Source organism: Lonchura striata, chromosome 1 (genome assembly GCF_050655825.1).
Source record: "Lonchura striata isolate lonStrDom1 chromosome 1, ASM5065582v1, whole genome shotgun sequence".
Classification (NCBI taxonomy): domain Eukaryota; kingdom Metazoa; phylum Chordata; class Aves; order Passeriformes; family Estrildidae; genus Lonchura; species Lonchura striata.
In genome coordinates this window covers 110,089,998-110,111,976 of record NC_140703.1, presented here as the reverse complement: position 1 = coordinate 110,111,976, position 21,979 = coordinate 110,089,998, and the positions used below count along the sequence as shown (strand labels likewise).

At 44.7% G+C, this 21,979-nt stretch overlaps 1 protein-coding gene and 1 long non-coding RNA gene across 2 annotated transcripts; one reads left to right on the top strand and one right to left on the bottom strand.

Annotated features, from left to right (window-relative positions):
• The first annotated feature begins 387 nt into the window (after nucleotides 1-387).
• On the top strand, nucleotides 388-10,383 carry LOC110483284 (uncharacterized). Its single transcript, XR_002467548.3, has 2 exons — nucleotides 388-9,539; nucleotides 10,025-10,383. It is a non-coding gene; the product is annotated as an uncharacterized LOC110483284 (long non-coding RNA).
• A 173-nt stretch (nucleotides 10,384-10,556) lies between these two features.
• LOC146768818 (uncharacterized) lies at nucleotides 10,557-13,329 on the bottom strand. Its single transcript, XM_085585771.1, has 2 exons — nucleotides 13,109-13,329; nucleotides 10,557-12,164 (listed from the first exon to the last, which is right to left on the bottom strand). Exons 1-2 carry the CDS (start codon nucleotides 13,247-13,249, stop codon nucleotides 11,697-11,699), a joined length of 609 nt encoding a protein of 202 aa, XP_085441897.1. The 5' UTR covers nucleotides 13,250-13,329; the 3' UTR covers nucleotides 10,557-11,696.
• Nucleotides 13,330-21,979: the final 8,650 nt, after the last annotated feature.

Here is a 21,979-nt window from a genome sequence, read left to right as displayed (position 1 = left end):
GGCCGGGAGCGGTGGGCGATGCCCGCCGGGAGCGGTGGGCGATGCCGGCCCGGAGCGGTGGGCGATGCCCGCCGGGAGCGGTGGGCGATGCCCGCCGGGAGCGGTGGGCGATGCCGGCCCGGAGCGGTGGGCGATGCCCGCCCGGAGCGGTGGGCGATGCCGGCCCGGAGCGGTGGGCGATGCCGGCCGGGAGCGGTGGGCGATGCCGGCCGGGAGCGGCGGGCGATGCCCGCCGGGAGCGGTGGGCGATGCCGGCCCGGAGCGGTGGGCGATGCCGGCCCGGAGCGGTGGGCGATGCCGGCCCGGAGCCCCAGCGGAGCCGGTGCGGCACAGCGCGTTCAGCGCCCCTCGCCGCCGCCGCACCTGCGCTCGCCCAGCGCTCCTCGGCGGCCGCCCGGGGCGGCTGTGGCCGGCCCGGATCTCCGGAGCGCCGGGCTGAGCCCCGCGAGGGGCTGACCCCGTTCTGGTGTCCGGCACCTCCTGCCGTGCGGCTCTTCCTCCACGCAGGGAAGCCGGGGCATCACCTTTGCCCCACCCGGCTGTGCATCCCCGAGGAACAGGGGTTAAGTGGTTGCTGGAGGGATCCAGGGGCTGGAAGGGTGGCCGGAGAGCTGCCGAGTTATTCCTGGCTGTGGAACAGCCCCTCGGGGGCTGCTGCAGCCAAAGCTGGAGGATGGAGCCAACTCCCAACGAGGGCAGCGCGAGGCCAATTTACATGGGAAGCTAAGCACGTCCCCAGCAGACCAGTGGTGGCACAAGGCCATCATTGGCCCCTTTCCTTCATGCATGAGCCAAGCAGAGCTTAGGAGGAACAGAAAATTTAGGTCAGTGAATTGAGTCCAGTTAACAGAAAGAAAGAAAAAAAAAAAAAAAAAAAAAAGGAAAATCTTGAAGTAGAGATTAAGGGCAACTCTTTTATGACACAAATACACAGTTTTGACTTCTGCCCCTGATGATGTGAACTTCTGCACCATAAGTGAATTTCTCATCAAAGACCTGTGACTTATAGGCACCTGGTAATCTCTGGTCCTTATTCTGGATGTGCAGTCCAGTAATTGAGGACCTTCCCAAAGAGAAGTGGAAGGTGCAGCATGCTGGAGGCTCCAGGCAGTAACAGCAGCTGGCACAGCAGTAGCAAGCACCAGAGCCACTGTCCTTTGGATGTTGAAAGACCTTCTCTGAAACTGTGGTTGGCTTCTTTCAGCTTCGTGATGCCTACTTCCTTCAACCCTGTGCAGCTCCTCACTTGCACTTTCACACCCTGTTTTTGATTCAACTGATCTGTCCTTTCTCCTTCCTTCTTTTTTATGCGGTTTATGATCTGCTCAGAGATAATTTGCTTTCATCCCCTGATTTTGGTTTGTTCACTTCTCTTCTGTGCCATTTTGCCATGTTTACATTCCAGGTACCCACATACTAGTCCGTGTTTGTGCTGTGTTCCTTAAAGCCCCATTTTCTGGCTTATTCACAATTGTACCATATGTGGTTTCTACCACACAGACCATGGCAGTCTAGAGCATTGAAAATGTGAAAATGCCCTGTAAATGGCTAGGACATCTCATTGATACGTTATTTTCTGTCATAAACTGGCTTCTGTTGATGCCCATTCATAAAGTTGACAGTGTAGCTGAAGAGTTTCCAGCAGAATTTCTGTTGATTCTAAAAAAGTGTATTCCCTAAATGCTTTTTAAAGTTAAAATTTGGGAGTTTTATTTTTCATTCTGAGATAATTTATTTTACATTTTGGGGGTGCTTGCTTCATCTGTTCAGTCTGAATTAAAAAGGCTCTCTCATTTTGAGAACCTCAGCAAAGGGAACTGGATCTCTGCCAGTTTTAGCAGCAAAGGATTTAAGAAAAATACAAATTTTATAAGAAAATGAGCTGAGTTAACAATATTTTTCTACCTAAGAGTCAAAAGGGAGTCAGTAATTACATGCCAAGAAGGAACACCTTCTGTGCTCTGGGGAGTCTTCTGTTGAAATAAAGAGAGCTTAGCAAATGCCACAGAGCAATCGAGCAAGAAATGAGGATGACAGTTTCTGCTGTACTTCTTTTGTATGAGTATTAAACCCCCGAAGCCAAAGGGAGAGATTCATTGAAAAAACACAGGCTTCTTGTAGCTGCACACCTCCCAAATCTTGAACTGTTCATGTACAAAAGTTTCATGCTTTCAGGTTGTGCTCTGTATCTTTTTCTCTCAAACAAGCACAAGTGCAGCCCTAATACAACTGGAGGAGAAGCTGGGCCGATTCTCGGGTGTATTTCATGTAGATCATGTGTAGTCCACACGATCATTTGATATTTTCTTTCCTCTTCAGAGCAAAAGTGGGCCTCCAGTGAGGGTCTTCAGCTTGACAAAAAATGTGAATTCCCCCCTCACTCCTCTGCACTTCTGCAGCTCCCTGATTTGTTTGCTTTGGGCATGCTGTGCCTCCTCTTTGTTCTATACATCTGATGCCACAAGCCAAGGATCACAAAAAAAAGTGTGGATTGTACAAGGAAGGGATATGATCCTGGTGTGATGGGTAGAGGAGGGAGCTGAAGCCTTGAAGCTGTTTGTTCTGTATTAGTAAATCCATCATTCTAGAACACATATTCTGGAGATTTGCTTGTTGTACATATTGATAAAATGTCTAATAATAGAGTAAGTAGGCTTGGGAGGAACTTTAGGATCTAGTTCAACCCATGCTCAAAGTGATACCTATTGGTGTACTTGTTCATGGATGCTGGTTCATTTCTACTTGTTTATTTACAGATTCCTTCAGGAATCCAGGTGTCTGATATTTCCAAGAGAGCACAATAGTCTCTCTTCTGTTGTCTTGTAGGGACTGGAGGTATCTCCAAACAAATGCCTTATGGATTGATCTGTCATTTGTCTTTTATACTTTTTAGTGATGTACCAGTTTTGTAAGCCTTCAGGATTTTGGGATACCCATGTGGCTGCAGTTTTGTTCTCACCCAGTATTCCACATCTCTCCTGAGATGAAGGTGAGCCCTGGGCTCCATGCACAGGCTGAGCTTCAGCAGCAGTTGTATTAAATAGTGTGAACACATCAGCAGGGTTGTGCTACAGGCTTTTCAAGGCTGGTTTGAGCAAACCTGATATTAAATCCAAACTCAGTTCCTATCCAACCTATCAGTATCAGCCCTTGGTTCTTTACTGCCCAGTGCTGCTCTTCCCTCCCCAGAGAGTTTTGCCACTGCAGCTCAGCTTTGCAGTTAGCTCCTTTCCTTCCAGGTTGGGCTTTGTCCCAGGAATCTACACTCCTATCCAAGAGGCTCTGGCTTTACAGCCCAGCCCTGCAGTCAGGTCACTTTTGATGGTGAGCTGGCTCTGGGGCATTTGGCAGAAAGAAATTGATTGGGCTGAGCTGTTTCATGTCCACATCAGAAAATATGTATTTATATTTCCAGTATTCTCTGTTGAGGGTTCTTTGTAGGGAAAGGTGGATGGTGTGTGAATGGAATTATCACTTCACTGCACAGACCATGCTAGTAGCCAATATTTGGAATAGTCTGACCAGTAGTCATGCAGTGGAGGCAGCCCCAGGTGTTTCATGGCATTGTTATTTGGTAGCCAAATTGTCCCAGAAGTTTCTGGTTGCTCAATATATATTGGTTTCTTACCATAAGTGTTTTTTTTTTTATTTCTCAGGTTGAGCTACCCTGTCCTGTATAGACTCCACTTACAAAGCTACACAAAAGGTTTTGTGGTTCTTGTTCCATAACGATCATTTGGCAGTGATATGAACACCTGTTTTGAAAATTAAATGTTCTTGGCATTGCTCAACAGAACCTCTTTTCCTGAGTCAACCTTTTCTCCTGATACTTGTGTGTAGGTGATAATACAAATACAATTTATGCATAACCTAAGTTTTGGTGCATGCATTGCCATTTCATCACAATGAAAATTACATATCAGAAGACGACAGGGCTGTACTCAATTACCTTTTGCTTCAAGAGCACACTGAATTTTTGTCCACTACTCAGATTAATAAAATGTGGCAATTTAACAGGAGTTGAATTTCTTTGAGACTCTGTCTTAATTACTAAATATGGTAGAAATTGGCCAACTTGAGAAATTATAGTATAGTGGAAAATGCTGAATAGGTACTTGCATAATCATGCATGTCTCTTCCTTAAGAGACAAGAATAGAAGTTTTTGGGGTTTGTTGTTCTGTGGAAACTTACAGATTTTTGTAGCAAGATACTGAAAGCATAGGTAGATGTACTCATTGCTTACAGAATTTATTTTTATTACAAAATTTCACATTTTCCATTTGGAGAGGGAGGATGATTTTGGTAAGGGTTTCAGCTTAGGTAGAAACTTAACAGCTGTTACAGAGTCTCTGAAGAGAATATTGCATATTTCAGTATCTTTGTGTAGAACTACCTGTGATGAGTGAATCACTCTTCAGGTGTTCACAAATGCCAGGGCTTTCTGCAGAGCAGGAAGACTGAAAATTCAGAGTTTTGGATTAGCTGGTAAAACACTAACTTTAAAATAGCAGTACCTTGACCCTACCTGGCATTTTTTCCATAGGCTTTGTTATCCCTGGTTGTCATTCCCTTGGCTCGAGCCTGTTCAGATTAACAGGATGGTGGAACTCTTCTCAGACATGTCTGTCAAAATTAACAGTTTCTTTGTCCAGCAGGTTGTCCCATTTTTTTATGTTCAAAGTGATTTCTACTGAACACAAGTACTCTTGTATGCTTGGAGAGCATCTGCAGTTCTCTGCATGGCTCTGGCACTGTCTGGTACAATAAGGAAGCAAAGAATCCCACTGGGCACTCTACTGTTGATATTTAAACCAAATACTTCTTTTTGTCTCATTAATTAGTCTGTCAGTACAAAATATATTGTAAATTCTAAATTTCCTTAAGTGCATCTTTTCTACAATAGATGTCAGTGTGATATCCAAGATTTTAATTGTAACATTTTTGTCACAGCCGGAATTTGGAAGCATTTCAAAGTACAGGAACAAAAATCAATATCGGAAGTCAACTAGTACATTTTGCTATTGCCTTGGTGTTAGTTGATCTCAATAATTGCTGTGATGGAAATTATAGACTTGTATTAACAAACCATGCTTCTACTTGCCAGGGCAGGGACCTCACCAGGAGGAGTCCCTGCCTGGTGATGAAGGGAGCTGGGAACAGGGATTGGGCCGTGGGCACAGCCACAGGCACTGAGGAATGATGCAAATTGCTGGGATTTCAGGATGTAACACTGACTGTGATAAGAAAATGTCATAGAGTCTTACACACAACTAATGATGATAATGATAATAATGGGCTTATGTCCTTGAGGAAAGCTAGCACCTGCAGAAACAAGTTATCCTTTAATGATATGCTAAGGAAGTTAGATACATGATAATGGAAATGGAAGATTTCCAACTTCTGAATCATCAAAACTAGTACAGCGTTTGACCTTTAAAATTTCCATCTTGGCCATGCTTTGGCCAGGTCTGGGTCTCTTAGTTTGACATATTTTATGGTGCCTTGTGATAATGGTGTGTGTTATAAGATGTGTACTCACACACAGACACACACAAATACAACATTGTCCATAAGCAAAACCTCTCCCAGGTGTTTTGGTGTTTGCTTGATTGTTTGTTTTGGTGGGGTGGTTTTTCTTGTTTAATTGGGGGCTTCTTTTGTTTTTTTAGGCATTTTTAAAATCAGATTAACAAAACAGTAAGACAAGGCTGGGTTTACAAAAATGAAAACTTTAATATGAGACTTTTCCTGAGAACCTTCTAGCCCAGCTGTTTTCAGTTTTTCCTAAGAAGTAAGCAGCCTAGGTTAGGGAACACAGAGTCATGCAAATTCACACAGGTCCAGCTTTGTTCACCTAAGAGTAGCCTGGTCTAGATGCTTTTAGAAATCTGCAGAATACTGACTGCTCTCCGTGGGAGGCTAATGCATTATCACTTACAGCTGCAAACTAGGAAAGCATAAAATAATCTTACTTCATGTGTATAGTTCTTGCCCACTCAAAGAATGAAACAGTTGGCTTGACTAACATTGAAAAAGAATGAGGTTGATACTCAAGATTTTTTTTTTAATTGACAGATTTTAAATTTCAATTAACTACATAGGATGGCAGAATGGCTGAGGTTGGAAGTGGTCCAGCCTCACTCTGTCCAAACTCCCCTCCCCTTCTCACTTAGGGTGATTTGCCCAGAACTGTGTCTGGGTGGCTTTGGAATATCTGAGTGCAGAGACTCCATGACATCCCTGGGATGTGCCAGTGCTCAGACACCCTCACAGTAAAAAAGTGTTTCCTGATGTTCCGACAGAACTGTGTTTCAGTTTGTGCCTTTTGCATCTTGTGCTGTCACTGGGCACTGCTTAGACAATCCTGGCTCTGTCCTGTTTGTGCTTTCCCTCCAGGTGCTCCTCTGCACTGACGAGGTCCCTCCCTGATTCTTCTCTTCTCCAGGCCAAGCAGTCACAGATCTCTCAGCCTTTCCTTGTGGGAGAGATTTTTCAGGCCCTTTAAAATCACAGTGACCCTTTGCTGGACTCTGTCCAGTAGCTCCATATCTGTCCTGTCCTGCAGAGCCCAGAACTAGACATGGTGCTCAAGTACAATTCTTGTATAATTTAACTTTGACAATTCATACAAGTTTGCTTGGTTTTTATGTAAATATTGCAGCTGCACTGAAAATAGGTCTCAGAAGAGAAAATAATTAAGGAGGCCAGAGTTTATTCTTAATAGTCCTGAAACAATGCACGGAATGCTTCTCTTTAAACACAGTGATAATATTTTCTTGGGAAAGTGCCAAGAACATTTCAAAATCAATTTCTGTTCACATTCATTTACAGCTCTTGCACTTATTGCACCGTCTGTCTTCATTTCACTGCTCTGATGGGATGCATAGAGCTCTGCTAAACTGTGCTAAACATCCATCTGTAGAAGTTTATGCTATTTTGCTTGTTAAAGCATCCAAGAGGGAGGTAATAGAAATATTAAAGGTACTGCACTTTGATTTTGTTTTGTTTTTTTTTTTTTTGTAGGAGCAAGTTTTATGGGTATTTTCAAGTTATAAATTAATATAATGGAAAGTGCTTTTACTGGACTTGGCACAAAAATATTTTGCTTTGTTTTTGTACCCTAAAGTGTGTAAGCTATGAACAAGGAAATATTTACATCTAGGATTTATCTTGTATGTGTGAATAATCCCTCACTGCTGTCAGTACTGTTCACAACATCATGGCCTAAGTTTGTTTCAGAACACTGTTAAGCATTTTTGTTTTTCTATGGTTTGGTTTTCAAACATATTTCTTAAAAATTAGAGGCAGAGAATATATAAAAAATAATTCATAATTCTACATAGATTCATTAATTATGCTGGACAACCTTCTAGTTGGTAAGGCACAATGTTCAGGTACTAAGATATAAATCTGGATTGGATATTACAAAATTAGGCTCTGATTCAGTAAACCATATGGGTCAGAATTATTGCTTATAGACTTGATATAAAAAGCTCATGCTTGAATGGATCAGATCAATACTGTTCTGGAGCAAGATTCCACTCTTCCAGCTTTCTGTAAGTTGAGATTTCTCTGAAGTAAGCAGAATTAAGCCTGCTTAAAGGGCATTTAAAGCCATTTAAGGCTTCACAAAATGATATTAGTGAGTGGCTGAAAAAAACCACCGTATTTCCCATACAAACATGGTTATTAAAACTTCTCTATGTAAGGCAGATGATTCAAATTCTTTAATTACGAAAAAGGCAATGTAGATAAAGGAAATTATATGTATGTAATATTTATACACAAACTTACCTTTATACATATATGTATGTATGTATAAGCTCAAATTTGAAAACAAAACTTGGGGTGAATCTGAAAATAATTTTAAAATGGAGCCCTTCCTTTCTCTAATTATTACTTTAATTATTGCACCTTATTAAAAATAAATGAATCCAGTTATGGATACTTATTTAGTGTTTGGTTTACTTGCAGGTTTCCACCGTGCTGTTTGTAAAGCCAGCCTTTTTTATACCACAGTGTTGTTTTCATCATTGTGCAAAGAAGAGGCTCAACAGTACTTTTTAGCACCACAACTAGTTCAGAAGGGTTTGCCTGCATTTGCTGACTCCTCTTGCTGCTCTGTTCCCCTGTGTCAGAGCCAAATTTTGAAGCAAAGCCATCAGCTCTGGGAGTCAGGCACTGATACACAGCTGGATGAGAAGCCTCTCCTTCCCAAGGGCTGCTGGGCTCGGTCAATAGTCACTGCAGTAAAAGCTTTGTGCTTGGAGTGCAGCTGCTGATGCTGGCAGGGCTGGCCTGCCTGCCTCTCTGGATGCCCCACATTTGGGTGTTTGTTATTCACTGCACAGTGACTTTCACAGATGTCCGTGTTTGGTACCTGCTGGGGAGAAATTAAACCTCTGCATGTTGGCCAGTGTACAGACTGTTCCCTCTCTTTATGGCACTTCCCTTCCAGCCCACGCTGGCTCTGGGGCTCCAAGGCCCAGTTGGGGTGCTCAGTCACATGTTCCCATATCCACCTTTAGGTTTAGGCATTGTTGTGCTCAGGAGATGGAGTTAGCTTTCAAATATTTCTTCTGATTAGAACAACCCCGTCTCAGCAGGCCATCAGCCTGATGTTTTCAGTGACTCTCATTTGCATTAAGGTCCTGAACTCCTGTTTACATCAAGGTCCTGTTCTTGCAAAATGTTTCCTGGAGCTGTGTCTGGATCAGCCTTGACTGTCACTCCAGTTGCTTTTCACTGCTTGGGTAGTTAAAAAAGATGGAAAAACTAGTATATCTGACCTCATTATGCACAGGAATTTTCCACTGGCATTCTCCCCACCATTGCCACGGAGAAATAGTGAGAGAGGACATTTTCCAAGCACTTTATGGCCTGGTGATGACCTCTTCCTAAAATAGCACCTAAGTAACTTCTGGAACAAGGTAATGAACCTCCTACTCTTGCAGCCCCATATCCCTGGCACACATGTCCTGGGGAGCATGGACATTCCTCGTGGCAGGCTGGAAGTGGGCTGGGAAAGGAGCTCTGTGGAACTCGAGCAACATTTTGCTGCTGACATTGTATGACCTTGGACCCCTGTTCTTCACCCTGTGGCCCACAGACATGACTGTTAAACATGTGAGGTTGGGACAGATGGTTACAAGTGTTTGTAATGTTATTCATTATTTCTTTGTAGGTCCCACTTTAACCCTTGGATGAAAATTAAAGTTTCTGAAAATCCATTTCTGTATTAAAGGTGACTTGCAAGGGGAAATTTATTTCATCACCAAAACCTCTCCTTGCCTTGCGTTTTTAAAAGCTTACCTTCTTTGGTTCTTGTCTTGCAGGCCCAGAAAGCTCAGATTTTTCTCCCAAAGAGTTCCAAGCAGGGGACGAGCAGGCACTCTGATCATAGGGCAGAAGGGGTGGGACAGGAGCCAGGAAATTGTGCTGTGAAGTGCCACTGCCTCAATTAGTTTATTTTCTCCTCCTTTGTCATGTAGGGTGGAAGAAGAAGGGATGGCAGCTGGAGCAGCTGGCAGTTTCTGGGGTAGGTTGCATCTAGAAAAAAGGAAGACATGGTAAAGCATAACAGACAAAAGACATGTAGCCACGGGCAGGGACAACGTGACATGAGCCAAGTGTATCTGTGTCACACTGTGATATTTGACAGGTCTTTCACATCAGAGGCACAAGGATCATGTGTGGTTTTGTAGGCTAACCCTTAGGGCGGCATAAACAGGATTAAAGACTTTAAATTGAGCCCTTTTAAAAAAAAAAATCAAAATACGCTTCCTTCTTCCAGCACTTCCCAACTGTGTAAGTTGGGGTTTTATGATTTTAGGAATTAGTAATATCCCTTTCGGCACGTGACGTAACTGAGATAAGAATTCATAAATGCATTTGGAACAAACAAGTCCGTGTTACTGAAAATAAGATCGGTTCTGTGATTAAAATGAACGCAATCAAACTTGAAACTCGAAGCACTGCGGCTAAACAAACATATCTCTAATCAGCAAGTTATGTCCTTCTAAGGAACATCATAATTTCGAAATGGAGAAACTGCACTGAAAGTGTTTTCTTCAGAAGGAATGACGGTGCCGCGGCGTTTGCAGAGTCACGGGAAGCGCCTGTCCAGGGAATTCCGGGGATGTTCCCAGCCAGGCTCCGCTACAAGGGCGACCCCTCGCGGTCAGCCCCCGCCATGGCCGGCCGGCGCCCGCCGTGCGGCTCCTCAAGGAACCTGGAAAATCCTCGGGAAAAACCTGGGGAAAGCCGGCTCCTCCCTCGGGAATTATTGGAGTATTTCTACTATTGGCCTAAGGGACTTAGAGAACTGGGGAAGGGAAGAGGCAAGGGAACAGGGAAAGAAAAAGTAATAAAAAGGGGAAAAATATGATTTACATATTACATTTTATGCTTCTCTTTGACATTTGCACACACAAGCAGTTTCTTATAAATTTTACAAGTTCACAGAATCAAAGAATCGTTAAGGTTAGGAGGGACCTCTGGAAATTACCCAGTCCAATCCTCCTGCCCAAAGCTGTGTCACCTGGAGCAGGTGACACAGAACACATTCAGGTGGGCTTTGAATGTCTCCTGAGAGAGAGACTGACTGTATAACTCGGGCAGCCTGTTTCAGTGCCCTGCCAGCTTTGACAGAAACTTCTTCCTCTGTTGAGATAGAACTCCTTGTGTTTTAGTTTGTGGCCATTGCTCCTCGTTCTGTCCCAGGGCTGCTCCTCCTGGATTCCTCCTCCTCCTCTCCCTCCTCCTCCTCCTCCTCCTCACTGTCCCTCACAGTTCTTTCCTGCCTCCTCATTCCCCCTTGCAGCATTTTCCCTCTTCTCCCAGGCCTCTCCTGCAGCTCCACTGCTGCCAGGCCAAAGCCAGCTCTGCCTGTGCCAAGAGTGACTCTCAGCAGCCTGGGGGACACAGGCAGTGCTCCCCTTTGGAAGGGGAGGGCAGGGAGAAAAGCAGGAGGTCTGTGTGCACAGGGCTGTCACCCAGCACCCATCAAAGTGTCTCCAGAGGTGCCTGAGGCTTCAGCTGTGGGTCAAGATCTGATGATCAGAAATAGGTGACACAATGGCCTCTGCAGGCCTTTGGGTGTTCCAATTTAAGGAACAGCCATCCTATAAAGAACAGCTTCAGGAAGAGACCCTTTGATGGAACTGCTGATTTCAGTAGAATCTTTTGAAACAAGTTCAGAGGTATTCCAAGTCATGGGAAAAGATGCTGGGAGGAGGAGACAGCAAGAACCCCAGGAGGAGAGAAGACAGAGGGGTGTCAAATGTCTAAGCACAAGTGTAACCACTGCAAACATCCATGGGAGCACAAACTTCATGTTTGTTACAGAGGGGAAATGGAGCCATCCCCCAAAAAATTCTTGCCCAGACCCTCACAGACACAGGATTTCTCAAAGCAAATCAACAGTTTTATTAACAGATGGACAAGGGGGAAATCACTTCAGCATCTCCTGGCAGGGGGAGCATCACAACTGGGACCATTTGCAGAGGCTGTGGAAGAAGCAGGGACTTGGACTCTTCCTCCTGAGGTGGGAGAGGAGGAAGCACAGCATGTTCTGTGGCTGCTGCTTTCCATGGCTGCAGTGGTATCAGCAGATCTTGCTCAGTGCCCAGCTCTGGTGGAAAAAGTGCACAGTGGTTGGTCTCAGGGTGGTCGATGATGTTGTCCTTACAGGTGCTCAGGACTTCGTAGCCACTACCAGCTCCCATGGCTGGGTGCAGCTGTCAGAACATTGTTTGTAGGAAAGACAAGAAAAAGCAGTGGAGGCCCCTACCTTATCCAAGGGCTTGTCCTCCTCCATCTGCTCTTGGGCACTGCAGGTGGTTTTCTCCTGGCTGCCCCTGCCAGAACCTGCTCTCTTCTGACTGGGCATCCAGTAGATCCCAAGGAGTGTGATTATAATTTCTACACAATTCCAGAACCACCACTGCTGACAGATTGAGCAGAGCACACTTTCTTGGGTGGGTCTGCTCTGCTCCTGCATCCTCTGCTCCATCTTCTGCAGATTGGCCATCTCCTGGCTGCGCTGCTCCTCATGCTGCTTCAGGAGCTCTTCTGTGACCTTCACTGCTGAGAGATCCACACTCAGTGCATATTGGAAGATGCCTGCCACCATCAGGACTTTGGTGATGCTTGCAGCTGTGGCCTGGAAGAAGAGAAGGAGGAGGGAGAGAAGGAGATCAGCAGGTCTGGGTGACAGAGATTTGGTGGCTGGGGCAGTGGGAGCAGGACACAGGCATGGGTGGGAAAGGGAGTGCAGGAGCCTGGAGGCAGCCAGAAGGTTGGGGAACTTCTTAGGGATGGAGACACATCCCCTGTGGGGACAGGCACTGGCTGTTGCTGTCAGCCCTGTGCCCCTCAGTGCCTGTCCTTCCCAAAACTATCCCCACAGCCCCTGCACCCTTTCCCCAGCTTTAGAAGTTTTCCTGGGTGTTGGTGTTTCTTGTCCCTCAACCCAGCCTTCCCCCAGCCTGCCCCACTCCCTGCTGCCTCAGGCAGCGACAATGCCACATGGGGTATCTAGGGATGTGTCCCCCTCCTCTCATGTCAGAGACACTGGAGCCCCACAGCAGCACCCTGCCCAGCCAGCTGGAGCTTTGGATGGAGCTAGAGACTTTATCACCTTTAGAAGAAGGGGCAGCAACTCAGGAGCACTGCACAATTGTGATGGGGTTGTACAGGGAGAAATTCAGAAGAGCCAGAGCCCAAACAGAACTTAATCTGGCTATATGTTAACTGCCATATAAGAGAATAAAAAATGTTTCTATAAATTCATTAGCAACAAAAGGAGGACTTAGAAGAATCATCATCCTTTACTGGATAGGGGTGAAATATAGTGAGACAGATTGAGGAAGAGACTGAGATATTTAATGCATTCTTTGCCTAAGTCTTTAGAGTAAAGCCAATTGTTCTCCATGTATCCAGGCCCCTGAACTGGAAAACAGAGATAGAAGAGCAGGCAGGAAACAGCAACTGGACAGAGGCACCCAAGGAGGATGCAGGCACTGTTTAACTGAGCCCATGTGGAGGATCACTGCCCTGCTGTTCACAGACTAACCAGACACTTGAGTGATTTACAATCTTTCTCACCAGCCAAGTCATCTCCTGGTTGCGCTGTTCCTCATGTTGTGTCAGAACATTTTCCGTGGCCTTCACTGTGTGGGCATCCGCCCTCAGCCCGTGCTGGAGGATGGCCAGCACCAGCAGGATTTTGGCGATCTTGCCAGCCATGGCCTGGAGGAGCAGGGGGAGAGAAGGGGCTCAGTGGGGCTGGGTGGCAGGGAGAGGGCGGCCGGGGCAGCGGGGCCGGGACGTGCAGGGCCCAGGGACAGGCGCTGGCCCCAGGGGCGGCCCCGTCCCTGCCCAGGCGCTCCGCACAGCCCTGCAGAATCTGCACAGCCCTGCAGCATCTGCACAGCCCTGCAGAATCTGCACGGCCCTGCAGCCTCTGCACAGCCCTGCAGCCCCTGCACAGCCCTGCAGCATCTGCACAGCCCTGCAGCCTCCCCACAGCCCTGCAGCCCCTGCACAGCCCTGCAGAATCTGCACAGCCCTGCAGCCCCTGCACAGCCCTGCAGCCTCTGCCCGGCCCCGCAGCCCCCGCCCGGCCCCGCCCGGCCCGGCCGTGCCCTCCCGCCGCCCTCACCGCTGCCCGGGGCCGCCCTGCAGCGCCCGCCCCGCCCGGCCGTGCCCGGGGCCGTGTCCCGATGTCACAGACACCGGGGCTCCATGGCCGCACCTGCCGGGCCGGCTCAGCTCGGCTGGAGCGCTCCTGGAGCTCTCATGGAACCGGGGAGCTCATGGCCTTTGGAGAGGGGGCAGCCGCTCCGGAGCACTGCACAGCCTTCATGGGGTTCTGCAGAGGGAAAATCAGAAGGGCCAGAGCCCGACTGGAAGTTAATTTGGCCCTAAAAGTGCCCTAAAAGATGATTCCCTAAGTACAAAAGGAGGGCTCAGGAGAATCTCCAGCCTTTAATGGATGAGGAGAAATACAGTGACAAAGGAGGAGAAGGAAGATCTGAGGTACTTAATGTAAGGCCTGTAACTCTACCCTGATCTCCTCCCAGGACAAGCGAACTCACTCAGCAGATGACAGTTTGTGGGTCCTGGTTCCCTGGGGTTTAGAAAGCCTTAGACACCATTTCCCACAACATTCTCGAGGGGATGGCTCGTGGCCTGGATGGGTGCTCTTGCTGGGGGAAACCCTGGCTGTGGGGCCAGGCCCAGAGAGGGGTGGGGAATGGAGCCACATCCAGCTGGGGACAGACACCAGGGAGGTTCCCCAGGACTCAGCCTTGGGGCCAGGCCTGTTCTATGAGGAGCAGCTGAGGGATTTGGGGGTGTTTATTCTGGAGAAATAGGGCTTGGGGCAGACCTTGTCACTCTCTACAGTTACCTGTAAGGAGGCTTCTTTAGGCAGGTGGGATGTGGTGTCTTCTCCAAAGTAACTAACAGCAACTGGACAAAATGAAATGGCCTCAAGTTGTGCTAGGGAGGTTTACATTAGATATCAGGAAAATTTTATTCACCAGAAGTGTTGTCAAGCATTAAAACAGGAAGAGCCCAGGGAAGAGGCTGAGTCACCATCCCTGAAGGTAAATAAAATACATGTATATATTTCACTACATGGTGTAGTGCTGGCCTTGGCAGTCCTGGGTTAATGGCTGGATCTTAGGGGTTTTTCCAACCTAAACAATTATTTGAGTCTGTGATTTTATTGTAGCCGTCTAATGTGATAACTAGGCTCAATGCAAATTCTCAATTGATTTTCATTTGACAACTCCAGTCATTTTCCATATATCTTCCTAAGTCAAAAAAACCCCAAACCATTGTGTGGCTGCTGATTACTTTCAAAGTTGTTATTTCATCAATCAAAATTTGTCCAAAGAAAGTCAAGTCTGTGAAATTAATCTTAAAGCTGTAATATTGTTAGGATATGTGGCAAACCAAAGAAAAATGCCCACAGAAACAAATATGCTTCTGTGCACTGCTCTTCCGTCTTCAATTTCACCCTACTATACTGTATATTTGGCTTGTGTCGTCAGACTGCCTAAAGCAATAGGTTTCAGCCCTCTGTTTGTAGCTTCTTAGATTGTACTGCAGTGCACATCATAAAGATTGAATATTTGCTCCTGCAAAAAAAGATACATAATCAGATGGTTGGGACACAGATTCACAAATTGGAGAATCTCATCTCAGTTCTTGCCTTGGCCAATGGTCTGCTGTGTGCCTTCAGTGTCTGTGGCAACTTCTCAGTTACAGGGTAGGGAGAGTAGGATGTGGTTTTCATCCTAAAGAGGAGAGCTGCTGTGTGAGGCTGAAATCCTGAAAGAGTTAATGTAATATGAAAGACTTCATGTCTCAAACACTGGGCAGAGGAGAAAAGGAATGTTACCATGCCAGTGAGGTAAGGTGATGTTAAGATAGAGGGTCTTGGAGGCAGGATAGTGCTCTTTGGAGACTATCCTCCTTATCTTGAGTAACTATCTCTGAAACCAGATTTGGAGAGCATTGCAGTTGTGTCTCTGACAGGGGAATTGAAACTATGAGAAAATCCAACCCCATTCTGAAAAGTTTGAGAATAACAAAATGTACCTGCACAAGGACTGTTCTGGAAACAGCACTGCTGAGGGGGCTGTGTGTGCACCCCCATCTGCAGGAACTGCACCAGAGATGGTGCTGAAACCCTGGCTGGTGACACCGATCCTTGACCTCTAATTTTCATGTCTTTCCTTCTTCATTTCTTCCTCTCCTTAAAACTTTAATGTGCTGCTGCTACAGGCTGTTCCATGGAGTTTAACTCGATGCTGCGGGCATCAGGAATTTTAAGTTGTTGCTGACGTGGACTGTTCAACCTATCATAAGGTTTAAAAGTTTAAATTGCTGCTTCCATAGCTAAAGCTTTCTAATTGGTCGTTTGGCATTGTTTTTCCTTAGTTTAGCCCAAGGGTATCCTCAACATCAGCTGTCCCAGAGGAGACCGTCCAGGCCTGCCCTCTCCAGATTCAACATTTTGCTATCCCAGAGCAGGAGGCCCAGGATCTCCCTCATGGGACCTGACAGCTGCTCAGGTGAAAAATATTCTGAAATCTTGCTGGGATTTTATTATATTTTAATTTCTCATGATAAAGAGCAATAATATCTCTAAATTAAAAATGAAATATTACTGAGACATATTAAAGCGATTTTTTTTTTGCAAGTCAAACTAGGACTTATTTGAATTCCTCTGGCTTGGTATTGAGCTTTTTCAAATGAGATATAAATCTACCACTTTCAGTTGCATATTTGACTTTTTAAACATCACTGAGTAATGGCTGAAGCAACCAAAGAATGAGATGTCACACTAATATTTTATGTATTTATTGCAAGGAATGCAAAGATTGAGAATTAGAACTATAAATTAACTTCAAATAAAATTTTATAGATACATTTATAATATAAATTTTATCTTTTATATAAATTTTATCTATCCTGTTTGTCAAACACATATACCCATATGCAAACTGGCTGTTTACAATTTCTGCGGTACTGAATGAATGCAGCAACCCATTTGAAAAATGAGACAAAGGTCAACAAAAGAACCAAGATAAAATAATAATTTTCACATCTTCTACAATTATTTAATTGCTTCAGAATAATTCCTTTAGACATTGTTCTCTTCACATCTCAGACAGTGCAGCACATTTTTTTCTGCTCACGGGCATAAGCTGAACCATTGCTGTTCTTTTTATTCTGTATAAGGGAGATTAATTGATATTTCTGCTTCAAGGAGACTTCTGCATCTTATGGAGAAAGTCATCAGAATGATCAAATTCAAAAGCAAAAAAAAAAAAAAATAACATAACTCACCTGAAAAATAGAAAAGAAAATTTTTGCCATATGCCTATTCTCTATTAATTGAAAACTAGCTGAGAGTTCCTAATCACTCATGTTTTTCAAATTATTGATTTCTCACTGAAGTGGCCAAACAATTAAACTACTGCAAATCAGCCTGACCTCCCTGTATTTTAGACCACTGAAAAATGGAAATACAGTTTGCTTCCAGGCACTTTTCATTACTTGATTAATAGAGCTGATTCAGATTTGGGTCAGTGCTTGTTCTCTCTCAAAGGACTGTTTACTCTCCTCCCTTGTGCAAGTTATGAAGCAATGGCAAGCATCATCATTGCTGCTTGTTCCTGGTGAAATAAATAAATAAATTCTTTGGCCAGAATTAGGGCGTAAGCACACCTACAGCTGACCTGCTGGCAGAAAACATGAGTTTAAGTCATTATGTCAATGAGTTTTAAGGTATTTTATATAAACTTGGCAGCCTCAGTGAGACTTTTCAAAGCCAGGCTTTGCAGCAGTGAATGTGGAAGAGCACACCTACTGCCTTTGGTTCCTTTCTCACTCACTGCAAGCCTTACAGCTCAAATTGAGGCCAGCTCCCAATCATCCGCCATGTGAATTGTGCCAAGAGAACCCAAACTACTTTTTCAGTTCATAAAATATTCATTCAGTTCCAGCTGGGACTGTAAAATATGAATGCTTGGTTATGATGTTGGTAGCATACCCTTTTCATTCTCTTACATATGTATAAGGGAAATAGCTATACACCACTGACAGGTACAGCTATATGATAAATTAGTGCTCTAAAACCCCCCAAACTTCTCCATCTCACTCTGCTGGAAGCCCATTTGACACTACAATCCTCTGTGTAATCCAAATGGTGGCCATTACAAAAATGTTTCAGATTTTACCCTGCCATAAATTTCTACCTTCTTCCTTCATATTCTGCCCTGTGGGAGATTTGAGTTCCTCCATATTACCTTCTCCTAGCAGTCAATATTCCATGTTGGACAAGTATTTATTAATGCAATGCAATTCAGAGATAAAATACTAATGAGCAAAGAGCTTTGGAGTCTCCCAGATTGTATATCCACTAGTTTAGAGAACTGGAGAGTGCTCAGATATACAGCTTTAATCACAGAGGAGCCTAGTGCATAGAATATTTTAGGACATATTTGAGAAATTTTACCTGTCTTGGTCTTGAATTTTCTTTCTCCTTTGTTTTACAGAGAAGGATTAATACAAATCCTTACACTTAGCAGGATTAAAATATTCACCTCCCAAATCACTGTTCACATACTCTAAAAAATATTTAAAACACAATTTTTCATTAGGAAATAATATACATATCTATCTGTACCAGATGTGTTTCTTTCTCTCAGTGTGAATTTGTGTCATGACATAGGGCTATTTGCAAGAGTTGGGATGAATGTCTTCTCCTTAGAGTCCAAGCAACAGAACAAAAATGCTCAGAATGCTTTGTGCTAAGAAGCCCTAAGTGAAAAGAGCCGAGATGAATTTGCCCTGTAGGCCCAGTGCTGTGACATGAACAGAAATGACACAATGTCAGACTTCTTGCAGATTTGAGTTGGAACTATAGCCATCACCTTTTAAAGAGAAAGAACCACAGTGCTTTGTGAGCTTATTAAACTTTACTATTTGGTCTTTACTGGCATCTGACTTAAACAGTTCAACATACAAGGATTAGTGGTGACAATGCCTCCTTCCCAGTCCTGGGGTTGTGGTTGGTAGAAATCCTGCAGTGTTCATCCTCTGTTTGTTCTCTGTAAGCCAATACTGAAGTTTCAGATCTTTTACTTCCTAGGAATGTACTTTCCTGTGAGGAAATGTAGTGGTGTATGGAATATCTGCCAGAAAGAGAAATATCTCTCCTGTAGTCTGTAGTCTGAGCTCTATGCTTCTGAGTGAGGAGCCAGCAGAAAAGGGGGAATGACCAATCATTAAATGAAAGCAAATAAGGAGAAAAGCTAAAAATATTAGTCTTTGTGAAGGCATGAAAAGGAAAACTTAAAGGAAAAGAAGAAAGAAAAGAAGCTTCCTTTGGTGGCAGATAGGCAGTGATGAGTGCTCATCTCATAATTATGCAGCTAAGCAGGAGGTACATCAGCATGGATGTTGTTAGGGCTAAAACTCTTGTCTTGCATGTTCAGCTGTATGCACACCACAGTTTGCATGCTCATATGGACAAGTACTTGAAGGGAAACACAATCTGCTGTAATGCCTATCTGCTACACAAAATGTGCATGTTTAGTTCCATATGGCTTTTCTCTCTTAAACAACAGAGTTCCAAAGTGAGGAAAGATCTCAAACAGAGGTGATGATGTATTTCAAAATTGCAATTCAATAATAAGCTTATGAGGGAGTATTGGCCTTCAGTGGAATTTAAATGCACATTAGTGTGCTTTGCTGAATAGAGATGTCCTTAAACATTTCCTTAGAGACATATACATAGTAAGGCATGCACATAGTACATAGGAAGAAGTGATCTTGTTTTTGTGGGCTTTGAATCAACTTCCAAGTGATTTGCTGCATGAAGCTTCTGAAGAAGATACCTGCAGTCTACATAAAATCAGTATCTGTTTTCTAATGTAACATTTTCCCTTCCTGCTGAGTTGCAATATCAAGTAGAAAAGTGCTAATGCTATTCCTCTTCACAAGGTCCCATTTTGGAGATTGATATAATTCTTAATGGAAGGACCTGCCTAGTCTTGTATATGTCTATTCCTACCATTGCAGAGGAAAGAGTCCTTTAGAGGAGAAATCAGAAAATCCTGATGTTCCACTGCATTTTAATGTAACTCAACACTGAATTTTAAACAGCCCCTGACTTCTAGTTCCAGCTTTGAAAAGTTTCTGGGTGAGTTTTTCTTTCTCTACACACCAGACAAAAGAAATGAAGTAGAACAGTCTCCCAGTTTAGATGTCTAAATTAGCTGCCTAAGTTTAAGTGCTGATAGTAAGCCACATGAGTAACCTTTCTCAGACAGAATTTTTAGGGGAATGGTTTCTATAGTCACTAATTGTCCCAAATGCAAGAAAGAAAACAAAGCTCTCTGTCCACTGTGACTTTGCTTTCAGCAGCTGTGAGCACTTCAGCAGGCACCCAGCAATGGCTGTAGGAACCCAGAGGAGCAGCTGTGGCACAGGTGTTGTCAGCACCTGCCCTGCCATGCCATCTGCAGGGGTGGGGTGACAGTCACCCCACACCAAAGACAGGAAAATCAAGCTTCAGGTGGGAATGTCCAAAAGCCAAACTGCTGAGCACAGGAGAGTTTTAAACTAGTCATTGAGAGACACCAAGGGAGCTAAACGCTGGTCTTTGATGTTTCCCTGGAGAAAGAGGGATTCAGTGTCTGCAGTGTCTTCCATAACCAGGGATTACAAAACGTGCCCAGGAGGCTGATTCCCAAACCAGCATCACCCTTCCTGTCATTTGAACAAATGGCTCTGCATTACAGGAAAAGCTGCCAATTCACTGAGGGGCATTTTGCACAGAGGTGATTGTCACCCTTTACTGAACTCAGTCTGCTCTTAGAAGTGGGAGTTCATTAAAGCAGAAGGCAAGGGTCCCTGCAGGGGACTGGATCAGTAGCCTTGGCAGTAGGCACTTAGCCTGGGGAGGGGCACAGTGTGGTTCCTTTGGCTACTGAGAAACTTGAAACACAGCATTTATAAAGCAGAGAAAAATGCCCTAGAGTGGGAGCCATAGTTCTGCCCCCTGAAAAAACACAGAGCCACTGAGCCCTGGGTCATGGCTGCTCTCTGCTGCAGTCCTGCCTTTCTCACTGGCCCAAGAGTAATGAGGACCATTCCCACTTCAAATATGCAGCACCTGATGTTCATTACATTTTTCTAATCTCAGGGAGGTGGAGGCTCAACTTTTTCATGGGAGTAGAAGAGCTTAGGATGCAGGTTTGGTGTTTACCACAGCAGTGATCTCTGTTACCAGTCAGAAGTAGGGCATCATGTTTTGTGATAAAGTCTTCTTAAGTGAGCTCCAGGATAGTTCAGACTTGTGGAATGAATCCTGAATTTGGTCGGGCCCCAAACAACCTCACAAATTCAGCATAAGCTGCTCATCTCAGCCAGGGCCTGTGCTGTGTCTAATGGTGCTGCAGCAGGCTCTCAGGGGAGATTTTCCCTGGGGATTTAGATGCATAAAACAAGAGAGACAGCATTTCCCTCAGCTCCTCACAGCAAGGTAGGACAAGATCTTACCTTGATTCTTTCCCTGCTGGGACTGTTGTAAGCTGTTCCTCCTCGTCCTCCATCCCAAGGTGTTTACAAGTAGCACAGCCTGCATGTGCAACATCCTACCTGAATGCAGTTTTTAGAAAATTTTATTTCATAAAATAAATGGCTCATAACAAGGAATTGAACTGCTGTCACTTTCCCTCAGGAAGAGAGGGGAACTCCCTGACAGCTTCCTTGCATGCCACCAGGCACCTCCAGTCCTTGAACAGGGCTTTTTACAATGTACATTTTGGATATAGACTCTTAAATTCTTCCTAAGCACCACTTTGCATACATAAATCTCTTTTTGGAACTGAGGATTAATCCCTGTGCTCACTTTGTCATCTGCAAAATGGAGAATTTTCTTACCTGACAAGAAAAGTGAGAGGATAAATATTTCAGAGACTATGAAGTACTCAGACAACTCAGTGCGGGTGACAAAAGTGCCTTGACTAGACAGGAAAACGCTTCTTTAAAATTCCCAGAAGAGCAGGACAGAATAGAGATGAGATCCAGCATTGTGGGAGGCAATTGCAGCACTCTGTGTGATAGATGGCATCATTCCCAGCACACTAAAATGGATCTGTGTGTCGACTTTCATCCTTGGTATGCTCCCTCCACTTCTGGCATGGGCTTCATCCTCACTCCGTGCCACCAAATGGTGCTGTTCATCCTCCTGCTCTTTAATTCCTGTTTGGGACATCAAGTCCTGCAGAAAGATAGGAGTGGATCCCTATTTGGGATAGGAGTGGAACTGTGTTTATGCTGCTTATTGTTGTGATGTTACGGGACAACCTTTGCAATTCCAGCAGGGACATAGCCTTGGATCTGTGTCCTACAGAAATGCAGGAACACAAGATTTAGGGGGAAGTGGAA

Excerpts from the sequence above, each read along its gene's own strand:
- LOC146768818 (XM_085585771.1), bottom strand. The coding sequence starts at position 13,249 with ATGGCTGGCAAGATCGCCAAAATCCTGCTGGTGCTGGCCATCCTCCAG. Across the intron at positions 12,165-13,108 it reads ACCAGGAGATGACTTGGCTG|GCCACAGCTGCAAGCATCAC; the intron begins GTGAGAAAGATT and ends CTCTTCTTCCAG.